At 43.5% G+C, this 22,930-nt stretch overlaps 1 protein-coding gene across 1 annotated transcript; it reads right to left on the reverse strand.

Annotated features, from left to right (window-relative positions):
* Positions 1–658: 658 nt before the first annotated feature.
* LOC137422403 (protein FAM83B-like) lies at positions 659–15,197 on the reverse strand. The gene is made up of 3 exons (XM_078769178.1): positions 14,613–15,197; positions 12,147–12,314; positions 659–793 (listed from the first exon to the last, which is right to left on the reverse strand). Exons 1-3 carry the CDS (start codon positions 15,063–15,065, stop codon positions 665–667), a joined length of 750 nt encoding a protein of 249 aa, XP_078625304.1. The 5' UTR covers positions 15,066–15,197; the 3' UTR covers positions 659–664.
* Between the last annotated feature and the right edge of the window lie 7,733 nt (positions 15,198–22,930).

Genomic DNA, 22,930 nt, shown 5'->3' on the forward strand with positions numbered 1-22,930 from the left:
AAAAGGGTTTAACCCCCCTCTGTACGTCGACGGGCTCGAGATCCGCAACAATATATACACACGCACACACACACACATATATACACACACACATATACACGCACACATACGCACACGCACACACACACATATACACACACGCACACACACACACATATATACACACACACACACACACACACACACACACACACATACACATACACACACACGGACATACAGATGAATACATGAAACACAGGACTGTTAAACAAGACAAACACAGCCACTGAGGTTGGGGGAAGTGCCGTCACTTCCCTGGCACTCTCGGTACCAACGACGCCACAATGGCGCCACCTTTCTCACTGCACTCTGTGGGGCATTTCCTCTAGAGGAATTTCCTCCTCCCAGTAATACAAATCTAAGGCGATTGTCCATGCTCTTATCCTAGTAAATGCTAAACATCAAGCAAGGAAGCAGCACGTACCATTTTTGAAATCTTTGGTATGACTCGGTCGTATGACCTTTACACCACCGACTGCACTAACTTGTCAAAATATAAAGAAATCTGTTTGAAAAAAAAAAAAAACCTATTTATTTAATGAAACAATTTGTGAGTGTGCAGTAGCACTAGCAGTAGATGCTGTGATTATCCTTTGCATTTTTAGCAATGCCTGTGCACTCATTACCTATAGGAGCCACACCACACCACGTTGGAATCGACCACAAGCAGCTTCTCAGATGAGGAACCGTGGAACTTCTTCCCGGTCCTGGTGGTGTACGCGCTGCCCTTGATCGTTCTCACTCGTACCCTCTGTCACATGCAGTCAGTTTGACATCCTCAGAATGATACTTCTCCATTGGTTTCTACCACATAATTTGACTTCAATCAAAAGTTCATACAATTTCTTGATTCTGTTATATGCATTGACATGAATACACGTGGACAAAGCTTGTATAAATAAATGCAACAAACTCGGAAATATCAACTTCATGCAAGAATGTTGACTCGAATATTTGATTTAATGGCATTAGTGGTAGCAGAAAAAAAACAAAAACACATTTGTATTTCATTGAACGACCTGAATCGTTCCATCTAATAATAATTGTACTACCTTAGTTCTACAGGGTGGGGTTCATAGATGTTGGAATGTTCCTTGATCAACAGCATTCCTTAAACCTTTGCAACAATGCCTTGCTCGTGGGACTCAGTTGTGCAAGAACACCAAATTAAAGGATGGGAGAGGGATATTATGGACGAGCAAAGGCCTATGGTAAAATACCTCGATATAATAAAAAGGAAACCTTTTATTATTGTGCCGGTTGAAAAAGCTCAAAAATAGGTTATATATTTCTTAACAGGAAAAAAAAAGAAGAAGCATTTTCAGGAGTGATCGAGGCAGTGGCTTGTTGCCTATACACCGCCATGGTTGAATGTTTTGTCCGATTAAAAAAATTCAAATTTTTTCTCGGAGGTTTGGATTCATTTGAAGGGACTTTTACTTCTTTTTTTTTTCTCCCCGAGGAGCATTTCCGTGTTTCAGGGTGGGACAAACATACAGACAGCATTAGCCTATCTTTATATATATGTTGACCGTAATCTTGAATTCCATTCGCATGAAATGGATTGCTTGATCAAAACTTTCGCTTGAATGTTACAGAACATGACGAGTCGATGATTTTCTGGCATGCAAGAGTGGACAAGGTGCTAAATGTTTCGTTTAATTTAACGAAAATGCGATCGCACAATTTTTTTTTTACGTCCTGCCATTGACACGCACTTTACGCGTAGTAATTCGGGATCTCACCCAGCGCACTAATTCGGGAATAGACGCACTACTACCATGGACATAATGATATATATTACCTGTAATAAGAACTTGAAAACAATATACACTCACAAATAAATATTAGTTATTAGTAATGAACAACAATCGTCAATCGCTGAATTAACGCCAAGGGGGTTGACTCAGCCTGTCATCCTTCCGAGGTCGGCAAATTGAGTACCAGTTCACTGGTAATTCCCTGCTTGTCGTTAAAGGCGGCAAAAAGGGTTGGCGTCAGGAAGGGCATCCGGCCGTAAAACATTGCTTCAAAAAGGGGACCGAAAAACAACAACAACCACAGTTCCCGAAAAAGGCCAACCCCCGCTTGCGGGGAAAAATGGCCTCTAAAGGTGGTTTTTTTTTTTTTTTAGTAATGAACAACAATGGAGAAAATGACTACAGAGCTTGATTGGTACTACTGGCCACTGTGAACATTATAGAGAAGGAGAAAAACCCCAAAAATATCAGAAAGGACAGTCGATAACCCCAATGACGTACACTACATGACCAAAAGTATGTGGACACCCGAACATCAGACATCTCATTCCAAAATCATGGGCAATAATATGGAGTCGGTCCCCCCTCTGCTGCTATAACAGCCTCCACTCTTCTGGGAAGGCTTTCCACTAGATGTTGGAACATTGCTGCGGGGATTTGCTTCCATTCAGCCACAAGGGCATCAGTGAGGTCGGGCACTGATGTTGGGCGATTAATCCTGGCTCGCAGTCGGTGTTCCAATTCATCCCAAAGGTATTCGATAGGGTTGAGGTCAGGGCTCTGTGCAGGCCAATCAAGTTCTTCCTCACCGATCTCAACAAACCATTTCTGTATAGACCTCGCTTTGTCCACGGGGGCATTGTCATGCTGAAACAGGAAAGGGCCTTCCCCAAACTGTTGCTACAAAGTTGGAAGCACACAATCGTCTAGAATATCATTGTATGCTGTCGCGTTAAGATTTCCCTTCACTGGAACTAAGGGGCCTAGCCCGAACCATGAAAAACAGCCTCAGACCATTATTCCTCCTCCACCAAACTTTACAGTTGGCACTATGCATTCGGGCAGGTGGCGTTCTCCTGGCATCCGCCAAACCCAGATTCGTCCGTCGGACTGCCAGATGGTGAAGCGTGCTTCATCACTCCAGAGAACGCGTTTCCACTGCTCCAGAGTCCAATGGCGGTGAGCTTTACACCACTCCAGCCGACGCTTGGCATTGCGCATGGTGATCTTCGGCTTGTGTGCGGCTGCTCGGCCATGGAAACCCATTTCATGAAGCTCCAGACGAACAGTTGTTGTACTGACGTTGCTTCCAGGGGCAGTTTGGAACTCAGTCGTGAGTGTTGCATCTGAGGACAGACAATTTTTACGGGCTTCAGCGCTCGGCGTTCCAATTCTGTGAGCTTGTGTGGCCTACCACTGCGCGGCTGAGTTGTTGCTGAGTTGTCTAGACGTTTCCAGTTCACAATAACAGCACTTACAGTTGACTGGGGCAGCTCTAGCAGGGCAGAAATTTGACGAACTGACTTGTTGGAAAAGTGGCATCATATGACGGTGCCATGTTGAAAGTCACTGAGCTCTTCAGTATGGCCCATTCTACTGCCAATGTTTATCTATGGAGATTGCATGGCTGTGTGCTTGATTATATATACCTGTTAGCAATGGGTGTGGCTAAAATATCCGAATCCACTAATTAAAAGGGATGTTCGCATACTTTTAGGTCATGTAGTGTATAGCACGATATCTCAGAAAGTTGCCGTTGGATTTGGATGGAACTTTGTGGACAGCTTGGATGTGTGGCAAGGATGAATCGATTGATTTTCGTGGTGATTCGGACCGGATCTGGCTCCTAGAATTTATTAAGTGATTCTTCACCATTGAGAGATGGGGCCAAAAACTATACATAGCACGATATCTCAAAACGTTATGGACGGATTCGGACGAAAATTGGTGGATGAGTTGGTTAGGGGACAAGAACAAGCCGAATCCATTTTGGTTCAAGTCCGAATCCAGATCCGGGCTATCAGAGGGATACACAACGTAAACTGTTCAGCCCGCCGGAGGTATGTCAGTATGTGCTCTTCCGAGTACCGTCCTCGTGAAATATGTAATAAGAAAATTTACAAACAATATGAAGAAACGAATATCTCCTTTGTTGTCCATTTCTACGAGAATAAATGAATGTTCAACGTAGCTTAGGCATTGAGTGAAAATGAGCAAAATCCAAATCTGACGTCTGTGCTTGAATTCTGGCAGCAGAAGCATGGTGGAACCAACCGGCATGGGCTTGCTCGGCACAGGTTGTGTTGGAGCACGTCATCGTCTCATTAAAACCAATTATAGGGTCGGCCATTTGAGGCGGAAACACGTGAATTGGAGCACGTGTGATTTAGCAATATAAGACGTATAGCAATTTGTCATGGGAAGGATTTTTGTTGGGGGGGGGGGGGAGGGGGAGGGAGTAGGAGGTTTATCGCTAAATCCGAATGTTGTCGCACATGCTTCACCTGGTGCAAGACAATTTTTGATTGGCAATGGATCTGCAATCTCCCCTAAGCTGCAGTTTTGTTTGTAGCCCAAAGCACAACCCAAGAGGGTGTTGTAAACTTTGAAACAAGTTGAATTACTCTAAATTTGAACCAAAATTCAATCTTTGGTGCTCTCTTCACAAATGCCAGTCCACGCTTGTTTCTCTAGTGTAAATAATGTTTTTGGGAGATGCAAACTTTCCTCTTGAAATTTCTGGTTGTTTTGCCAATGAGGTCTGGTGTACTACTTAACCTCACCAGAAACAAGATGACTCAATGGAGTGTGTAAGATGCTGTGAATTGGAAACGCGTTGACTTCAGGTTTCCTTCTCTGTTCGCTGTCCTGTACTTTTCTTGTGTAGAAATTACTCAAATATTCCTCTGAGCATCCCACTCCTATTATGGCTGGACTACAGCTTTATGTGAGCCAGGGCAGTGGAACTGATTGATATATTTGCCCATTAAGGTTGAAACTAAAATTTCACTAATTCGTGCAAATCTTGGATATTATTGAAGTCTGCGTATCAACTTTGATGGTTTCACTGCTTTGGTTTTTGCAGACTCTCTTCCTCTATTGTTGGATAGAAGGCTAGCAGGATAGCTTAGAGGTGTGCACACTCACCTTTGAGCTGTCTGGCCTAGCCTTGAGCCTTGACTCAGCTATAAACTCATCTTGGTGTTTCACATGTTTCGCAATGTGTGTGATGTCCATCCAAAGGATTTAAGCTGGAGGAGCCATCTGCCAACACTGGTCGTTTGTGGACGTTAAACATCCCACGGTATCGTTCATTAAGACTTTCACAATTTATTGATTCACCACTGGGAAGGCAATGGCAAACCACCCAGCATAACCCAAGCTAAGAGGCTGCTTCAACAGCGCAGATGCTGTTAACAGTGTGGCACAATGATGATGATTATGATTGCCTGGTTGAGGGCTGGCTCCTCACTCCCCCCAAGCTCAATGTTTCTCATTCAAATAATGCTACTGAATGATTCATGATCTTTCACATTCGTGGTTGACACAGTTTGTATTCTTGCATAATCTAGTCGTTCAAGAGAATTCCTGTGTTTATCTATGAAAGGCTGACGATATGTTGCACTTGCAGGATGTGGGAATTGTCACAGTTTGTGTTAATGGTTTGGAGCAATTATTCAGGCTGGCCTTCAAAGTTGAACTCTAATTTTACTCGTATATGTCACATGAAGAACTATAACGACACTCGGTACAGAGCGTACCTGTGTCAGGTTGAACAGTTTACGTTTTGTATCCTACTGATAGGCCGGATCTGGATTCGGACCCGAACCAAAGTCGAATCAGCTTGTTCTTGTCGCCGAACTAACTCATCCACCAAGTTTTGCCATAATCCATCCACAACTTGAAATATTGTTACGTTTGTGGGGGTAGGGATACCATAGACCTGGTAGAATGCATAAATTAGCATGTCTATTAGCATGTATGTCATGAAGAAGAAGAACCACCATGTAATAAGTAGGGAATTTGTTTAGCCCGGATGTCATGTAAGGTGCATCCTCGTCCCCATTACGAGGAGTGGGTATGTTAATTAGCTCGGGGATTATGGGTAATTTATCCCTTGTATGACGTTACCTCTAATTTATTTCCTATGTCCCTTTTGGCACCACACCATAGACACATATCCAATCGCGCACATTTAAGCACCCTAATTAAAAACCTACCGGAAGCCAGGACATTGAGCGCTGCCACTGATGACATTTACTTTGGAAGCGCACAGGACGGACGGGCCGTAGGCCACGCCCAGAAGGGCAGTGATTGGTCAGGGTTTTGATTGGCACAAGGTCGGGGTAAGATGGGACTTCCTGATAGGAGCAGGGAAGGACAGGTAGGGAGCGACTCGCTGATTGGCGAAACACCCCAGATGACGTCGGAGCCTGGGTGATAAAAGAACGCGCTAGCAGACATTTTTAGCTCTTGTCTTCTTCTTGGCTTTACGTGCTAGCGGACATTCTCTGTTCTCTTCTCCTTGGCTCCTCACTCTGACTGAATTCCCTCTTGCGCTTTTTGTCACCTGGACCTCGTACGAGCGGTGGCATTTTTCTCTCGGGCTCAAGGGAGCGATCGTGAACGGCCGTATCTGGAGATCTTGCTGGTGGTCGTGAGGAGGAAGAGCCGCGGCTTTCCAAGCAAGAGCGACGGTGGACAAGCGCTGCTGGCTTGGTGCAGTGCGACACACAGCAAGGCCTGGGTTCCTGCCAACGAACGTGTGGTTCCCGCCAACGAACGTGTGGTTCCCGCCAATGAACGTGTGGTTCCCACCAACGAGCGTGCGGTTCCCACCAAGGCCCTGAGACGATTTTGACGACCACTGACGAGACATCCCGGCCAAGTTGAGTTAAGTGCACACAGACGCCTATTTATTTACAGTTATTTTATCCTTTGTCTGTTTGGGAGAGCTCCAATTTAGGAATTTATTATCATTTTACCGTGTTTTTTTTTTGTTACCGGCATTTCTTAATACTAGGACGTGCCCGTACGTGGGTGCCCGTACGTGCGTGCAAAAAAACATGCATGCAAACAACAACAAAAAAAAACTTTGAAACCACGTGGCAGTAACGACCACAGAACCCCCCCCCCCCCCCTCTATTTACATGAAATGGTTTGGTCCATTCGCAACGACCACAGAACCCCCCCCCCCCCCCTCTATTTACATGAAATGGTTTGGTCCATTCGCAAAGCCAAAGCGAACGGCGAACGGCTAAATCGCCATAGCTCGGTAACTACTTGTCCGATTAATATGAAACCTTGAAAAGGCACATCCTCGGGTCCCCAGCAATATACCTGGCAAGTTTCAAGTATATCGGACCCGTGGTTGTCGAGAAACAGCGGTCACAGACACACAGACACACAGACACACAGACACACATACACACAGAGATTACTGGAATTATAGATAGACTAGGGCATGCCCGTACGTGGGTGCCCGTTCCTTGCCAAAAAAAAAAAAAAAACGCTACCCGTACGCTCTACCCCGCCCGTACGCCCGTAAACAAAAAAAACAACGCTCTTCGCTTCCGCCCTTCGCTCTGACTGAATTGGGAGAAATAATGCGCATAAGAAATCGAGAAATTATTATTTTCTCCGGAAGAAATCGAATTACGAACCGTAATGGCGCACGCGCTCGGCTCGGCTCGCTCTCACATCGGCCACGCCTACGCAATAACGCGTTCTGTGATTGGCTGCCGGAAGTGCAGTCTTCACTGTCCGGAAGGTCGCAAATCGCAGTTACGATGAATCGCAAATTAGTTTTAAAACATAGTTTAACGGCAACATAGTTTTCCAACGTGAAATAAATGAATACGCTCTCAAATGTGCCGTCCGAGGCAGAGTCTGTTCGCCACGTTCGGCACACGTGATAGCTCGCTGCTCTCTGATTGGTTGAATCGTTTTTTGGACATAGTTCGGTAACTACTTCTCCGATTAATATGAAACCTTGAAAAGGCACATCCTCGGGTCCCCAGCAATATACCTGGCAAGTTTCAAGTATATCGGACCCGTGGTTGTCGAGAAACAGCGGTCACAGACAAACAAACAAACACACACACAGACACACAGACACACAGACACACACACACACACACACACACAGAGATTGCTGGAATTATAGATAGATAGCTGGCATTTCCTTGTACATTTTAAACTCGTCTTAGTTTGAGTTGATTTATTGCAGGTTTGAGGACTGCCGGTGGGATCCATGAAGGTAAGCGCTCCGGTTTCTCCCCTCCCTCTTGTTTCCCCACGCATATTCTCCACCATTTGAACTGAACTTCTCGGAGTAACAGATCGTTTTGTCATCCGTGCTACCCTGAGGTGTTCACCAAGGGTAGTCACACGACAATATCATGCTATATATCGTTTTGGCCCTATCACTCAGAGGTGAAGAATCACTTAAAAAAGAAAATTGTGGGAACCATATCCAGATTCAGATCTTCACCAAAATTGAATCAATTCTTCCTTATCACACACACAACATATGCACCAAGTTTTGTCCGAATCCTTCCGCAGCTTTTTGGGATATCTTACTCTATATCGTTTTTTGCCCTATCTCTCAATGGTGAAGAATCACTTTAAAATTCTCGGATCTGGATTCGGATCTCCACCAAAATCAAATCATTTCATCCGTGCCACATATCCAACCTCTGTACTAAATTTGGTCCGTATCCATTCAAACTTTTTGAGATATCCTGTTCACAAACAGACAGAGAAACAGAAAACAGGGGTGAACACATTACCTCTGTACACCTTTGGTGACAGAGGTAAAATTTAAATTATTGTATCCGGATCTTCACCAAAATATTATCAAATCTCCCTTGTCACACACCTAACCTGTCCACCAAGTTTTGCCCGAATCCGTCCACAACTTTTTGAGATACAGAATCCTGCTCGCATAACACACATGAAAACGTGATTATAATATGACGTATTTAGCAGATTGCGTTAGCCGTATTTCTTGCAATGTGAAAGAATTTTTAAAAATTATAGATTAAATTTTTTTTTTTTTGTTAAAGAAAATAACTTCTATATTTTTCAAAAAAGAAATTAAGAATTTTTTTTCTAGAATTTGTTCAGGATTTGACCTAGGCCCTCAAGGACAACAAGTAATGATAGCCACACTTACAAGTGAATCGCCACACACTGTGCCACCACAATAGAGACCATTGTCTGCTGTTGGTAATGTTCTAATGTACAACTTCATGCACAATTCATAAACGGTTTACCTAGCGAACTGAAAACGAGCCATCCTGCCTGATAAAATCTGAAAGTAGACGAGCACCAAACGTGTAACCATTGTAATCACTCAAACGTCCCGAGGGCAACAATGCCTTTTGTTTGTCTCGACTGTCCCAATTGTGTCATATTTTGCAAAGCGTCACACGGTCCTCCAGGCGCTTGGTAGTCTGCATGAAATATGTATGCAGTCAATTGTTGTTTGCGATGTTTCAAATTAATGTGTCGAGGGTTTTCAAAGGTGGAGACTCAGAAGAGCACAGAATTATGGTCACGGTTTGGGAAAAACAAAACGCTCCCAACATATACATGGTGTTTCAAAAGTCTGCGTCATGGGGAAATTTGTTTTACAATATTATTATAACCTTATTTAATTAAGGGGCCTAATTATTCCCATGTGTTTGTGGGGGTTGCCAAGTCTTTCACGAACCGGCAGGCTAGGCCTGACGCTCGACTAAGTGGTTAGGGTAGGAATTTGGAATTTGGTTACGATGCCGGCGATAGCTCGCCTACTCTTCGCGTGGGATCTTTAACGTCCACCAACTAATGCCCACCTGAGCTGTAGATTGGACGTTCAGTTTAACGTTCATCTGAAGGATGGCAAACACATTGATGAATCATTCTGCTTGTGAAACACCGGGGTTTATACAGTTTATAGCTGGGTCGGAATTCAAACGCAGGTGAGTGTACATGCCTCCAGGTGTAGGGTCAAGGTCAAGGTCATATTATATTATAATAATTGCGAGTCACTGACATACATACACATTGATTCTTGTATGTAGGTTCCTTTGAACGTTTTTACCTCTACAGCGAAGGTCTGTCTGTCTAGTAACTAGTTTGTCTGTGAACAAGATATCTCAAGGTTGTGGACGGATTCGGATGAAATTTGGTGGATCGGTTGGATATGTGACGAGGACGAAATTATTAGATTCTTGTGAAGATCTGGATCCGAGAATTTTTAAAGTGATTCTTCACTATTGGGAAAAAGAAGTACCACCTTTAGAGGCCATTTTTCCCCACAGAGCAGGGGTTGCCCTTTTTCGGGCACCGTGGTCCCCTTTTTCAAGCAATGTTTTATGGCCGGATGCCCTTCCTGCCACCAACCCCGTTAGTCACCACTTGCGGCACACAGGGAATTACCAGTGAACTTGTACTCAATTTGCCGACCTCAGAAGGATGACAGGCTGAGTCAACCCCACTGTGTTAATTCGGCGATCGACCGGGATTCGAACCCAGGATCCCAAGCCGGCACCCTAACCGCTAAGCCAACACCAGGCTCGCATCACTATTGGGAGATGGGGCAAAAAACGATATATAGCACGATATCTCAAAGTTGTGGAAGGAATGGGACAAAACTTGTCCGTGACGAGGACTAATCGATTCGGGATCCGGATACGATAAAAAAATTTAAATGACAAATAGCATATGATATTTCAAGAAGTTGTGGATGACTCGTGACAAAACGTGGTGGATGAGTTAGGTAAGTGAGAAGAACCAGACAATTCGATTTTGATTGTGGACAGCAGATGCAGTCCTCACATTAGTTTCTGATTTCATTATTTATATCTTTAATGTTCTGCGTTGTTGTGTTATATAAACCACTTATTTTTTGTATCCTCAAAGAAAGAAGTCAACCGGCGTTAAATGTGGACTACTTGGGGTGGGGGCTTCTCTCGGTCCACAACGTCCAATCTAACTCCAAGAGGTCTTCTCCAAAAAAAAAAAAATCCCACTAAATTAAAAACATTTCCTATAATTGTGGACCTTTGAAACACTTCTGTAGTTTAAACAACAACAACAAAAACTTTTAACTTAGAAAAACCCAAAACATGAGGCTCCGTGCCAGTCGATGACAGCGTTTTTATCGTCGTACAGTAATTGTAAAGAAAAGTGACCTTTGACCCCAGTCGCCAATAGCAACACAGCATTGTTTAACTGACGAATCGATAGATGGATGCCGGGAATCCATTGTAGGTGTCGTAATGTTTGCCTCTTAAACTCCTTACATTTGCAAATTGCAAGCATTGCTGATGTAAGATAAACAGCGAATGTTTGTTGTCTTTGGGACTTTTTACGGTATCGACGTCTCGACAACCAGGTTGTTGCAGCACCAGGTTGGCACGCTTCCATGAAAAGGAAAACACCTTGTGATCCGACATATGCCCTCGAGTAAACATTCCACATCGGTTGTGTAATTAATGTCATGAGATGATGCCAATAACTCATCGATGATCGATGGCTTCTGCAATGCTCATGTTACAATCATGAGACATCGCCCGGTCCTTGAAATGAAAGGAAACTCACATCTGGAAATTTCTACCTTTACAATCCTTATCAAATTTCTACCTTTAGAAAAGATGACGTCATCAATCTATTAAATAATGTACTTCATGAAGCCGCAAATGCATTCAAACACGACCGATAGTCTAACAATGATGTAGCAGGGCCTTGGATCTGCTGTGTGGAGGATCTGCTGTCCCCGTCATGTGACCAGATCCTCATCTCTGATTGGTGGACATGTGTGAGGGACAAACATATATACACTGGATGGACAGACAAATGCTGTTCTGGATGGCATTGCCCTATGGGCTACGCCGGTACAAAAAAAAAAAAAGGCTGCCAAACCACGTGACCGATGGCGTCATCTTTTTTTTTCTCCCCCAATTGATCCCTATATCACGCTCAAGAAATTTCATACTGATCGGATCAAGCGTTCTACTTGCCGATTTATGACGTCATAATGAAGGCACCTGTGACATCATCATTTACATATGTTATTCCACATGGTGTTGGGGGAGGTGGCATTGCCCTATGGGCTGCTCCGTAAAAAATCATGGAGGTAGTTTTTGTGTATCTCTCCCTCCCTCATCCCCGATTGGCCATGACACGTGACGTCATGGGTTCTGGCTAATCGTAAACAAGTTGACTTGAATTTCGATTTCCCTCTAACTGCTGCATTTTCACTCTGAGCGTAGCTTCGGTTCAAGCTCAATAGGTGACGCTTCAAATGAAGAATGCCTTTGCAGTGTTAGGTGTATGAAGATGGTCAGAGTTTACCTGTTGACGGTCCAGCCGGACACCATTGTTGCTGCACATGTCCACAAAGGCAGACGCTTCTGATTCATCGAGCAGGATGTAGACAGGTACCCTGCGTGTGCAGGCCGCATCCAGGAGGGCTTCGAAGATATCAACATCCGTGAAAACGTCCATTACAACTGCCACAACCTGGAAACAAATACACCTTGTGAGCAAACACCTTGTTTGTCGTTATTTCTTTCTTGTGATTACTGGGTGCTCTAAAGACCAAGCATATTGAGGAACACAACTCCCCGTCCCCGGATGGATTTGGTACAATTTTGTAAATAATTCCAAGTGTTTGTTACTCTTTCACGGCCAAACCGAACTACCTGGAGGCCGCAAATTTTTGGTGTAGATACTTCAGAATCTAGGCAAGGTTTTAAGATATCACACGTTGGCCTTGAAGGCCATTTTGAGGCCACCAAAGGCCGTTCTAAAGTACACTACATGGCCAAAAGTATGTGGACACCTGAACATCGCACATTTTCATTCCAAAATCTTGGCAATTAATATGGAGTTGGTTCCCCCCCCCCCCCCCCCCCCTTAATGCTATAACAGCCTCCACTCTACTGGGAAGGGTTTCCGCTATATGTCAGAACATTGCTGATTGCTGCGGGGATTTGCTTCCATTCAGCCACAAGAGCATCAGTGAGGTCGGGCACTGATGTTGGGCGGTTAGGCCTGGCTCGCAGTCGGCGTTCCAATTCATCCCAAAGGTGTTCGATGGGGTTGAGGTCAGGGCTCTGTGCAGGCCAGTCAAGTTCTTCCACACCGATCTTGACAAACCATTTCTGTATGGACTTCGCTTTGTGCCCGGGGGCATCGCCATGCTGAAACAAGAAAGGTCCTTCCCCAAACTGTTGCCACAAAGTTGGAAGCACACAATCGTCTAGAATGTCATTGTATGCTGTAGCGTTAAGATTCCCTTCACTGGAACGAAGTGGCCTAACCCAGACCATGAAAAACAACCCTAGACCATTTTTCCTCCACCAAACTTTGCAGTTGGCACTATGCATCCGGGCAGGTAGCGTTCTCCTGGCATCCGCCAAACCCAGATTCGACCGTCGGACTGCCAGATGGTGAAGCGTGCTTCATCACTCCAGAGAACGTGTTTTCACTGCTCCAGAGTCCAATGGTGGCGAGCCCTACACCACTCCAGCCAACGCTTGGCATTGCGCATGGTGATCTTGGGCTTGTGTGCGGTTGCTCGGCCATGGAAACCCATTTAATGAAGCTCGCAACGAACAATTGTTGTGCTGACGTTGCTTCCAGGGGCAGTGTGGAACTCGGTAGTGAGTGTTCCAACCGAGGACAGACAAATTGTACGCGCTTCAGCACTCGGCGGTCCCGTTCTGTGAGCTTGTGTGGCCTACCACTTCGCGGTTGTGCTGTTGTTGCTCCTCGGCGGTTCCACCTCACAATAACAGCACTTACAGTTGACCGGGGCAGCTCTAGCAGGGCAGAAATTTGATGAACTGACTTGTTGGAAAGATGGCATCCTATGACGGTGCCATGTTGAAAGTCATTGAGCTCTTCAGTACGGCCCATTCTACTGCCAATGTTTGTCTATGGAGATTGCATGGCTATGTGCTTGATTATATATACCTGTCAGCAATAGGTGTGGCTGAAACAGCCGAATCCACTAATTAGAAGGGATGTCCGCATACTTTTGGCCATGTAGTGTATATATTGGGATGTGGGGTCAGGCAGTACTGCCACTGGCCCGCAGGTAAAAGGTAAACTATAAGTGGCCACTCCACATTTTCAATGCCCAACATGTCCCAAAACTACTGCCAGGAAAAACTCACCCATGTGGGCGCAGCGCCGGATACCCCCTTCCGTAGTGACAAATAAAATAGTCCTTTGGATTTTATCTGAAAACAAAGTTTGAGAGGTCGGACATTTGGACCACAGCACGGCCTTCACCTGGGACGTCCCATTTGAAAGTCAGAACGTGGTATGTACCTTTGAGCCTCATATACAATGATGATGTAAGGTTCGTAGAGGAGCTTGTACATGAATCACAAGCATCACAAAGATGTCTTTAGACAATGGACTTTTGTATGAATTACAGGGACAATTTTAGGAGGAAATAAATAAATAAACGTGCGATTTGTACCAAGGTTCCCACGTAACACTATTGAAGTGGGTTTCTCATTGGGTGTGAACGCGACAGCGCTAGGTAACAATGTGACGATGACAACAGGTTACAAATAATGCTGGAGGAGGTGCAACTGTTTGAAGTTGATCCCCCTTCGGCATATTGCGAAAAAGGTTGAGAAATAACACCTACAAACACGGGTAAATCACTGGATTCGTGCAAACGTCTCGTCCAATGAAAAGATACGGATAATTAAGGAAAGTAATAGAATTTCTAACATTTCATGTGTTATTAGGCAGGTATCGGGTAAGCAAACCGCTCGAGTGTACAGGTGATGGGTATACCTTGGTCGCTTGTCGGATGAGCTTTAGCGCCACCTGTTTGATCGTGGGAATTCCCTCGGCCAGGGGTGGTTGGAAGTACAGAGTGACGTTGGTCTGCTCGCGTTTTTGAGCGGCCGGCCATCCCAGGTCCAGCTCGGGAATCGAGGTGTCCGAGAGCATCGGCCAATAGGTGCCCGAAGAGGAGGCGTCCGTGCCGGTGTAGGTCCCGCGCTCTCCGTTCATGGAGTCGTACTCCGTGTACCTGGGAGGCTGCGCGTTCGCTTGGATGTAGTCCACCTCCGAACGCGACAGGAACGAGTAAGCCTTCTCCTGCTTGAGGACCTTCCCGTACGCCTCGAGACCTTCCGCCACCAGCGCGTCCACCGCCAGACGGGAGCTCTCTTTGTAAGTCGCCTCGACGTTCTCGCACCGAGGGCTGCCCCCGATTGACGAGTTTTGCGACAGGTGCGCCATGGCCGGGTAGTCTTGATCCTCGAGCCGCGTTCTTTAGAGCCTTCACAGCATGACTTGCAGCTAATGGAGGAGAGAGAGATGGAGAGCCTTGTGCACTGAGGGCGCGGCGGAGCTGGGAACCGCGCCCAGCGCGCCGACCTGCTGGGGAAACCTGTTGCGACAGGTAGAAAGTATTCAAGCTTACAGGCACGCCCATTGAGCACAGACGAATTGATGGTGGGATGCACGGATTTATAAGGCTGTCTACGACACCCGAGAGTGACCGGCAAAAGTCCGGTTCCTGTTCAAAAACTCGCCGGACATTCACTCTCGGACATCACTTTTGAAACATAAGCTGTACAGTTCGGAAAGGTCTGTGTGCTAGTCCAATGAAACTACACCTCGGCTTTCAAATACATTCTGCATCGTAAAACTGGCTCAACGGGTAGACTTTTGGTACAGTAGCCTGAATGACGTGGCCTGTCTTATATGGCCACTCCACCTGTCTAATGTGACCTGTCTTATATGGCCACTTCACCTGTCTTATATGGCCGCTCCCCCTGTATGGTCTGTGTTATATGGCCACTTCACCTGTCTTCAGTGGCCTGCCTTGTATGGCCACTCAACCTGTCTGACATGACCACTCCACCTGTCTTATGTGGCCTGACTTATATGACCACTCCACCTGCTTTATGTGGCCTGCCTTATATGGTCATTCCACCTGTCTTATGTGGCCTGTCTTATATGGCCACTTCACCTGTCTCATGTGGCCTGCCTAATATGAAGCCACTCCATTTGTCTTAGGTGGCCTGCCTTATATTACCTGCCTTATGTGGCTTATGTGCCCTGTCCTATATGGCCTGATGTGGCCTGTCTTATATGGTCCCTGCACCTGTCTTATGTGGCTTGTCTTACATGGCCACTGTCATGTCATGTGGCCTGCCTTATATGAAGCCACTCCATCTGCCTTATGTGCCTGTCTTATATGGCCACTTCACCTGTCTTATGTGGCCTGAGTAGAAGGAGAATGGGAGTTCTCGGACACGTAAAATTTAACATTGAAGTCAATGGGGAAAATTAAGGTAACTTATTGACTAGCACTCCAGCTCACCAAAAATTGCACCCCCTTTCCTCCCTTCCCCATTTTTCATGATACTCATACAGAGACCCAACGAATACTTGTGTTTGATTTTTAGGTAATAGCTTAATTTTCTTAAAAGCAGAATCACCATTTAAAATATTGACAAATACTACATTAGAATTTAACTCTCGGTTTAGGTATCGCTGTTGAGCCAATATGAAATGATAAACTTCTCTTAATGATCTCATCTGACCCCCTCGCGAACCACGTATCATTTTGAGATGACAGTAAATTATTTTCCCATTGATTTCTTGATAATCACTTTTTTGCCTAATAAATACAATGTATCAAAACACAAAAGACAAATTTCAATCAATCTCATTTAAAAAGGATACTGAAATATATTGCACTGATGTAAAATTGAACAAAGATGATTTCAATGACTTTTGGATTAAACCTATTATGAAGGATAATATGAGCTACTCGATCCCTTTTAAAGGAAGAGCATTCTCTGTCTTTGGGAAGCCATCAATTAAAGCAATTATAACAAAAGTTTCACCACTATTTATGGAGATATATAGCAAACTAGAGGAGGTCATGAAAGATGTATAAGTGTCAAAAAAGAAAACTATTTTTGCTGAAGTTATCGAAAAGGAAGATAAAACTATTAGCTTTAAACACGGTGAAATTTCTATATTCTTTAATAACCCTAAAGATGTTAATCTTGATGAAATGAAAGATGTTAATATAACAGGAGAAATGTCATTTCGCTCAATAGTAGTAAGGAACCATTTTAAGATTGCATTTTACATTAGAAATATAGTAGTTGAATCTGTTAATGAAAAAAAGGATATGGATATAGACGGGAATGTGATGAAAACCACTGTCCGCACTTCTCGTACTTGTGTTGGTGTTTGAAACCACTTTTCGCACTGGTACTGGTGTTCGAAATCACTTTCGCACTTGTGTTAGTGTTGTAAAACCACTTTTTGCATTTGCGTTGGTGTTGAAAAACCACTTTTCGCAGTTGTGTTTGTGTTGAAAAACCACTTTTTACACTCGTGTTGGTGTTGAAAAACCCACTTTTTGCATTTGTGTTGAAAAACGACTTTTTGCATTTGTGTTCATGTTAAATAACCACTTGTCTCACTTGTTTCAGTGTGGAAAACCACTTTCATAACTTGTCAGTGTTGAAAACCACTTTTCGCACTTGTGTTAGTGTTGACAAACCACTTTGCGCACTTGTGTTAGTGTTGCACAACCACTTTTCGCATTGTTAGTGATGAAAACCACTTTTAGCACTCATGCCAGTATTGAAAACCACTTCTAGTACTTGTGTTAGTGTTGAATAACCACTTGTCTCACTTGTGCCAGTGTTGAAAAACCACTTTTCCGATTTGTGTTGGTGTTGAACAACCACTTTTCGCATTGTGTTAGTGATGAAAACCACTGTCCTCACTTGTGTTGGTGTTGACATACCACTTTTCGCATCGTGTTGGTGTTTGAAACCACTTTTCGCACTTGTGTTAGTGTTGAAAACCACTTTTTGCACTTATGTTGGTGTTGAAAACCACTTCTAGTACTTGTGTTAGTGTTGAATAACCACTTGTCTCACTTGTGCCCGTGTTGAGAAACCACTTTTCCGACTTGTGTTGGTGTTGAACAACCACTTTTCGCATTGTGTTAGTGATGAAAACCACTGTCCTCACTTGTGTTGGTGTTGACATACCACTTTTCGCATCGTGTTGGTGTTTGAAACCACTTTTCGCACTTGTGTTAGTGTTGTAAAACCACTTCTCGTACTTGTGTTAGTGTTGAAAAACGACTTTTTGCATTTGTGTTAGTGTTGAAAACCACTTTTCGCACTTGTGTTAGTGTTGAAAAAACACTTTTTGCATTTGTGTTCGTGTTGAAAAACCACTTGTCTCACTTGTTTCAGTGTGGAAAACCACTTTCCTCACTTGTGCTAGTGTTGAAAAACCACTTTTCGCACTTGTGTTATTGTTGAAAAGTACTTTATGCACTTGTGATAGTGTTGCACAACCACTTTTCACATTGTGTTAGTGATGAAAACCGCTTTTCGCTTTGTGTTAGTGATGAAAACCGCTTTTCGCATTGTGTTGGTGATAAAAACCGCTTTTCGCACTCATGCCAGTGTTGAAAACCACTTTTCGCACTAGTACTGGTGTTCGAAATCACTTTCGCACTCGTGGTAGTGTTGAAAAACCCACTTTTTGCATTTGTGTTCGTGTTGAAAAACCACTTTTTGCATTTGTGTTCATGTTGAATAACCACTTGTTTCAGTGTGGAAAACCACTTTCATAACTTGTCAGTGTTGAAAAACCACTTTCCGCACTTGTGTTAGTGTTGACAAACCACTTTCCGCACTTGTGTTGGTGTTGCACAACCACTTTTCGCATTGTGTTAGTGATGAAAACCACTGTCCTCACTTGTGTTGGTGTTGACATACCACTTTTCGCATCGTGTTGGTGTTTGAAACCACTTTTTGCACTTGTACTGGTGTTTGAAACCACTTTCCGCACTTGTGTTAGTGTTGCAAAACCACTTTTCGCACTCGTGTTGGTGTTGAAAAACAACTTTTTGTACTGTGTTAGTGTTGGAAAAACCACTTTTCGCACTTGTGTTACTGTTGAAAACCACTTTTCGCACTTGTGCCAGTGTTGAAAAACCACTTTTCGCACTAGTGTCAGTGTTGATATCACTTTTCGCACTCCTGCCAGTGTTGAAAACCATCTGTCCGCACTTGTGTTGGTGTTACACAACCACTTTTCGCACTGTGTTGTTGTTGAAAAACCACTTTTCGCACTGTGTTGTTGTTGAAAAACCACTTTTCGCACTGGTGCCAGTATTGCAAAACCACTGTTCGCACTGTGTTCGTGTTGAATAACCACTTGTCTCACTTGTGCCAGTGTTGAAAACCACTTTCCACACTTGTGTTTGTGTTGCACAACCACTTTTCGCATTGTGTTCGTGATGAAAACAACTTTTCGCACTCATGCCACTGTTGAAAACTACTTATTGTACTTGTGTTATTGATGAAAACAACTTTCTGCACTTGGGTTCATGTTGCACAACCACTTTCCGCACTTGTATTAGTGATGCACAAACACTTTTCGCACTCATGCCAGTGGTGAAAACCACTTTCCACACTTGTCCTTGTCTCACTTGTGTCAGTGTTGAAAACCACTTTTCGCAGTTGTGTTCGTGTTGAATAACCACTTGTCTCACTTGTGTCAGTGTTGAAAACCACTCTCCACACTTGTGTCAGTGTTGACAACCACTTTCCGCACTTGTGTCAGTGTTGAAAACCACTTTCCGCACTTGTGTCAGTGTTGAAAACCACTTTCCGCACATGTTGTCAGTGTTGAAAACCACTTGTCTCACTTGTGTTCTTGTTGCAAAACAACTTTTTGCATTGTGTTTGTGTTGAAAACCACTTTTCGCAATGTGTTAGTGTTGAAAACCACTTTCGGCACATGTGTCAGTGTTAAAATCACTTTTCGCACTCATGCCAGTGTTGAAAACCACTTTCGGCACTTGTGTCAGTGTTAAAATCACTTTTCGCACTCATGCCAGTATTGAAAACCACTTCCGCAGTTGTGTCAGTGTTGAATTACCACTTGTTTCACTTCTGTTCTTGTAGCAAAACCACTTTTCGCACTTGTGTCAATGTTGAAAAATGACTTTCCGCACTTGTGTTAGTGTTAAATAACCAAGTGGTTATTTAACACTAACGCACTTGTGTTAGTGTTAAATAACCACTTGTCTCACTTGTGTCAGTGTTGAAAACCACTTGTCTCACTTGTGTTGGTGTTGCAAAACCACTTTTCGCATTATATTAGTGATGAAACCACTGTCTGCACTTCTCGTACTTGTGTTAGTGTTGAAAAACCACTTTTTGCATTTGTTGTCGTGTTGAAAATCACTTTTCGCAATGTGTTCGTGTTGAAAACCACTTCTCGTACTTGTGTTATTGATGAAAACCACTTTCCGCACTTGGGTTTGTGTTGCACAACCACTTTCCGCACTTGTTTTAATGATGGACAAACACTTTTCGCACTCACGCCAGTGTTGAAAACCCCTTTTTGTACTTGTGTTGGTGTTGAAAACCACTTTCCGCACTTGTGTCAGTGTTGAAAACCACTTGTCTCACTTGTGTTCGTGTTGCAAAGCAACTTTTTGCATTGTGTTTGTGTTGAAAACCACTTTTTGCAATGTGTTAGTGTTGAAAACCACTTTCTGCACTTGTCAGTGTTGAAAACCACTTTCTGCACTTGTGTCAGTGTTGAAAACCACTTTCCGCACTTGTGTCAGTGTTGAAAACCACTTGTCTCACTTGTGTTCGTGTTGCAAAGCAACTTTTTGCATTGTGTTTGTGTTGAAAACCACTTTTTGCAATGTGTTAGTGTTGAAAACCACTTTCTGCACTTGTCAGTGTTGAAAACCACTTTCTGCACTGGTGTCAGTGTTGAAAACCACTTGCCGCACTTGTCAGTGTTGAAAACCAATTTCCACACTTGTGTTAGAGTTGCAAAACGACTTTTCGCACTTGTGTTATTTTTGCAAAAACCACTTTTCGCACTTGTGCTGAAATTGAAAACCACTTTTTGCACTTGTGTTAGTGTTGCACAACCACTTTTCGCATTGTTAGTGATGAAAACCGCTTTTCGCACGCATGCCAGTTTTGAAAACGACTTTTCGCACTAGTACTGGTGTTCAAAAAAAAAATCGCACTTGTGTTAGTGTTGAAAAACAATTTTCGCACTCATGCCAGTGTTGAAAACCACTTCTCGTACTTGTGTTCGTGTTGAAAAACCACTTTTTGCATTTGTGTTTGTGTTGAAAAACCACTTGTCTCACTTGTTTCAGTGTGGAAAACCACTTTTCTCACTTGTGCTAGTGTTGAAAAACCACTTTTCGCACTTGCCAGTGTTGAAAACCACTTTCCGCACTTGTGTCAGTGTTGAAAACCACTTTCCACACATGTGTCAGTGTTGAAAACCACTTGTCTCACTTGTGTTCGTGTTGCAAAACAACTTTTTGCATAGTGTTTGTGTTGAAAAACCACTTTCCTCACTTATGTTAGTGTTGGAAAAACACTTTCCGCACTTGTATTAGTGTTGCACAAACACTTTTCGCACTCATGCCAGTGTTGAAAACCACTTTCCGCACTTGTCCTTGTCTCACTTGTTTCAGTGTTGAAAAGCCACTTTTCGCAGTTGTGTTCGTGTTGCAAAACCACTTTCCTCACTTGAGCTAGTGTTGAAAACCACTTTTCGCACTTGTGTTCGTATTGAAAAACCACTTTCCGCACTTGTGTTAGTGTTGACAAACCACTTTCCCCACCTGTGTTGGTGTTGCACAACCACTTTTCGCATTGTGTTAGTGATGAAAACCACTGTCCTCACTTGTGTTGGTGTTGACATACCACTTTTCGCATCGTGTTGGTGTTTGAAACCATTTTTCGCACTTGTACTGGTGTTGAAAAACCACTTTTCGCACTGGTGTTGGTGTTGAAAAACCACTTTTCGTACTGTGTTAGTGTTGAATAACCAATTTTCGCACTTGTGTTAGTGTTGAAAAACCACTTTTTGCATTTGTGTTTGTGTTGAAAACCACTTTTCGCACATTTGTTCGTGTTGAAAAACCACTTTTTGCATTTGTGTTCGTGTTGAAAAACCACTTGTCTGACTTCTTTCAGTGTGGAAAACCACTTTCCTCACTTGTGCTTGTGTTGAAAACCACTTTTTGCAGTTGTCAGTGTTGAAAACCACTTTTCGCACTTGTGTTAGTGTTGAAAAACCACTTTTTGCATTTGTGTTCGTGTTGAAAAACCACTTGTCTGACTTCTTTCAGTGTGGAAAATCACTTTCCTCACTTGTGCTTGTGTTGAAAACCACTTTTTGCAGTTGTCAGTGTTGAAAACCACTTTTCGCACTTGTGTTAGTGTTGAAAAACCACTTTTTGCATTTGTGTTAGTGTTGAAAAACCACTTTTTGCATTTGTGTTAGTGTTGAAAAAACACTTTTTCCATTTGTGTTCGTGTTGAAAAACCACTTGTCTCACTTGTTTCAGTGTGGAAAACCACTTTCCTCACTCGTGCTCGTGTTGAAAACCACTTTTCGCACTTGTACTGGTGTTTAAAATCACTTTCCGCACTTATGCTAGTGTTGCAAAACCACTTTTCGCACTGGTGTTGAAAAACCACTTTTCGTACTGTGTTAGTGTTGCACAAACACTTTTCGCACTCCTGTTAGTGTTCAAAATCACTTTATGCACTTGTGTTAGTGTTGCACAACCACTTTTCGCAGTGTTAGTGATGAAAACTGCTTTTTGCTTTGTGTTATTGATGAAAACCGCTTTTCGCATTGTGTTGGTGATGAAAACCGCCTTTCGCACTCATGCCAGTGTTGAAAACCACTTTTCGCACTAGTACTGGTGTTCGAAATCACTTTTGCACTTGTGTTAGTGTTGAAAACAACTTTTCCGACTTGTGTTAGTGTTGAAAAACCACTTTTCTCACTTGTGGTAGTGTTGAAAAACCACTTTTCGCACTCGTGTTAGTGTTGAAAAACCCACTTTTTGCATTTGTGTTCGTGTTGCAAAACAACTTTTTCCATTGTGTTTCTGTTGAAAACCATTTTTCGCAATGTGTTCGTGTTGAAAACCACTTCTCGTACTTGTGTCAATGTTGAAAAACCACTTTTTGCATTTGTGTTGGTGTTGGAAAAACACTTTCCGCACTTGTATTAGTGTTGCACAAACACTTTTCGCACTCATGCCA

The sequence above is a fragment of the Myxine glutinosa genome, unplaced genomic scaffold, assembly GCF_964187855.1.
Source record: "Myxine glutinosa unplaced genomic scaffold, kmMyxGlut1.1 SCAFFOLD_1627, whole genome shotgun sequence".
NCBI lineage: Eukaryota > Metazoa > Chordata > Myxini > Myxiniformes > Myxinidae > Myxine > Myxine glutinosa.

What these genes read in the sequence shown, in the direction of transcription:
- LOC137422403 (XM_078769178.1), bottom strand. Translation starts at nt 15,065, where the DNA reads ATGGCGCACCTGTCGCAAAACTCGTCAATCGGGGGCAGCCCTCGGTGC. An exon ending in TCATCCGACAAGCGACCAAG is followed by an intron (nt 12,315 to 14,612) that starts GTATACCCATCA and finishes ATTTGTTTCCAG; the next exon opens with GTTGTGGCAGTTGTAATGGA. An exon ending in TCCGGCTGGACCGTCAACAG is followed by an intron (nt 794 to 12,146) that starts GTAAACTCTGAC and finishes TGCATGTGACAG; the next exon opens with AGGGTACGAGTGAGAACGAT.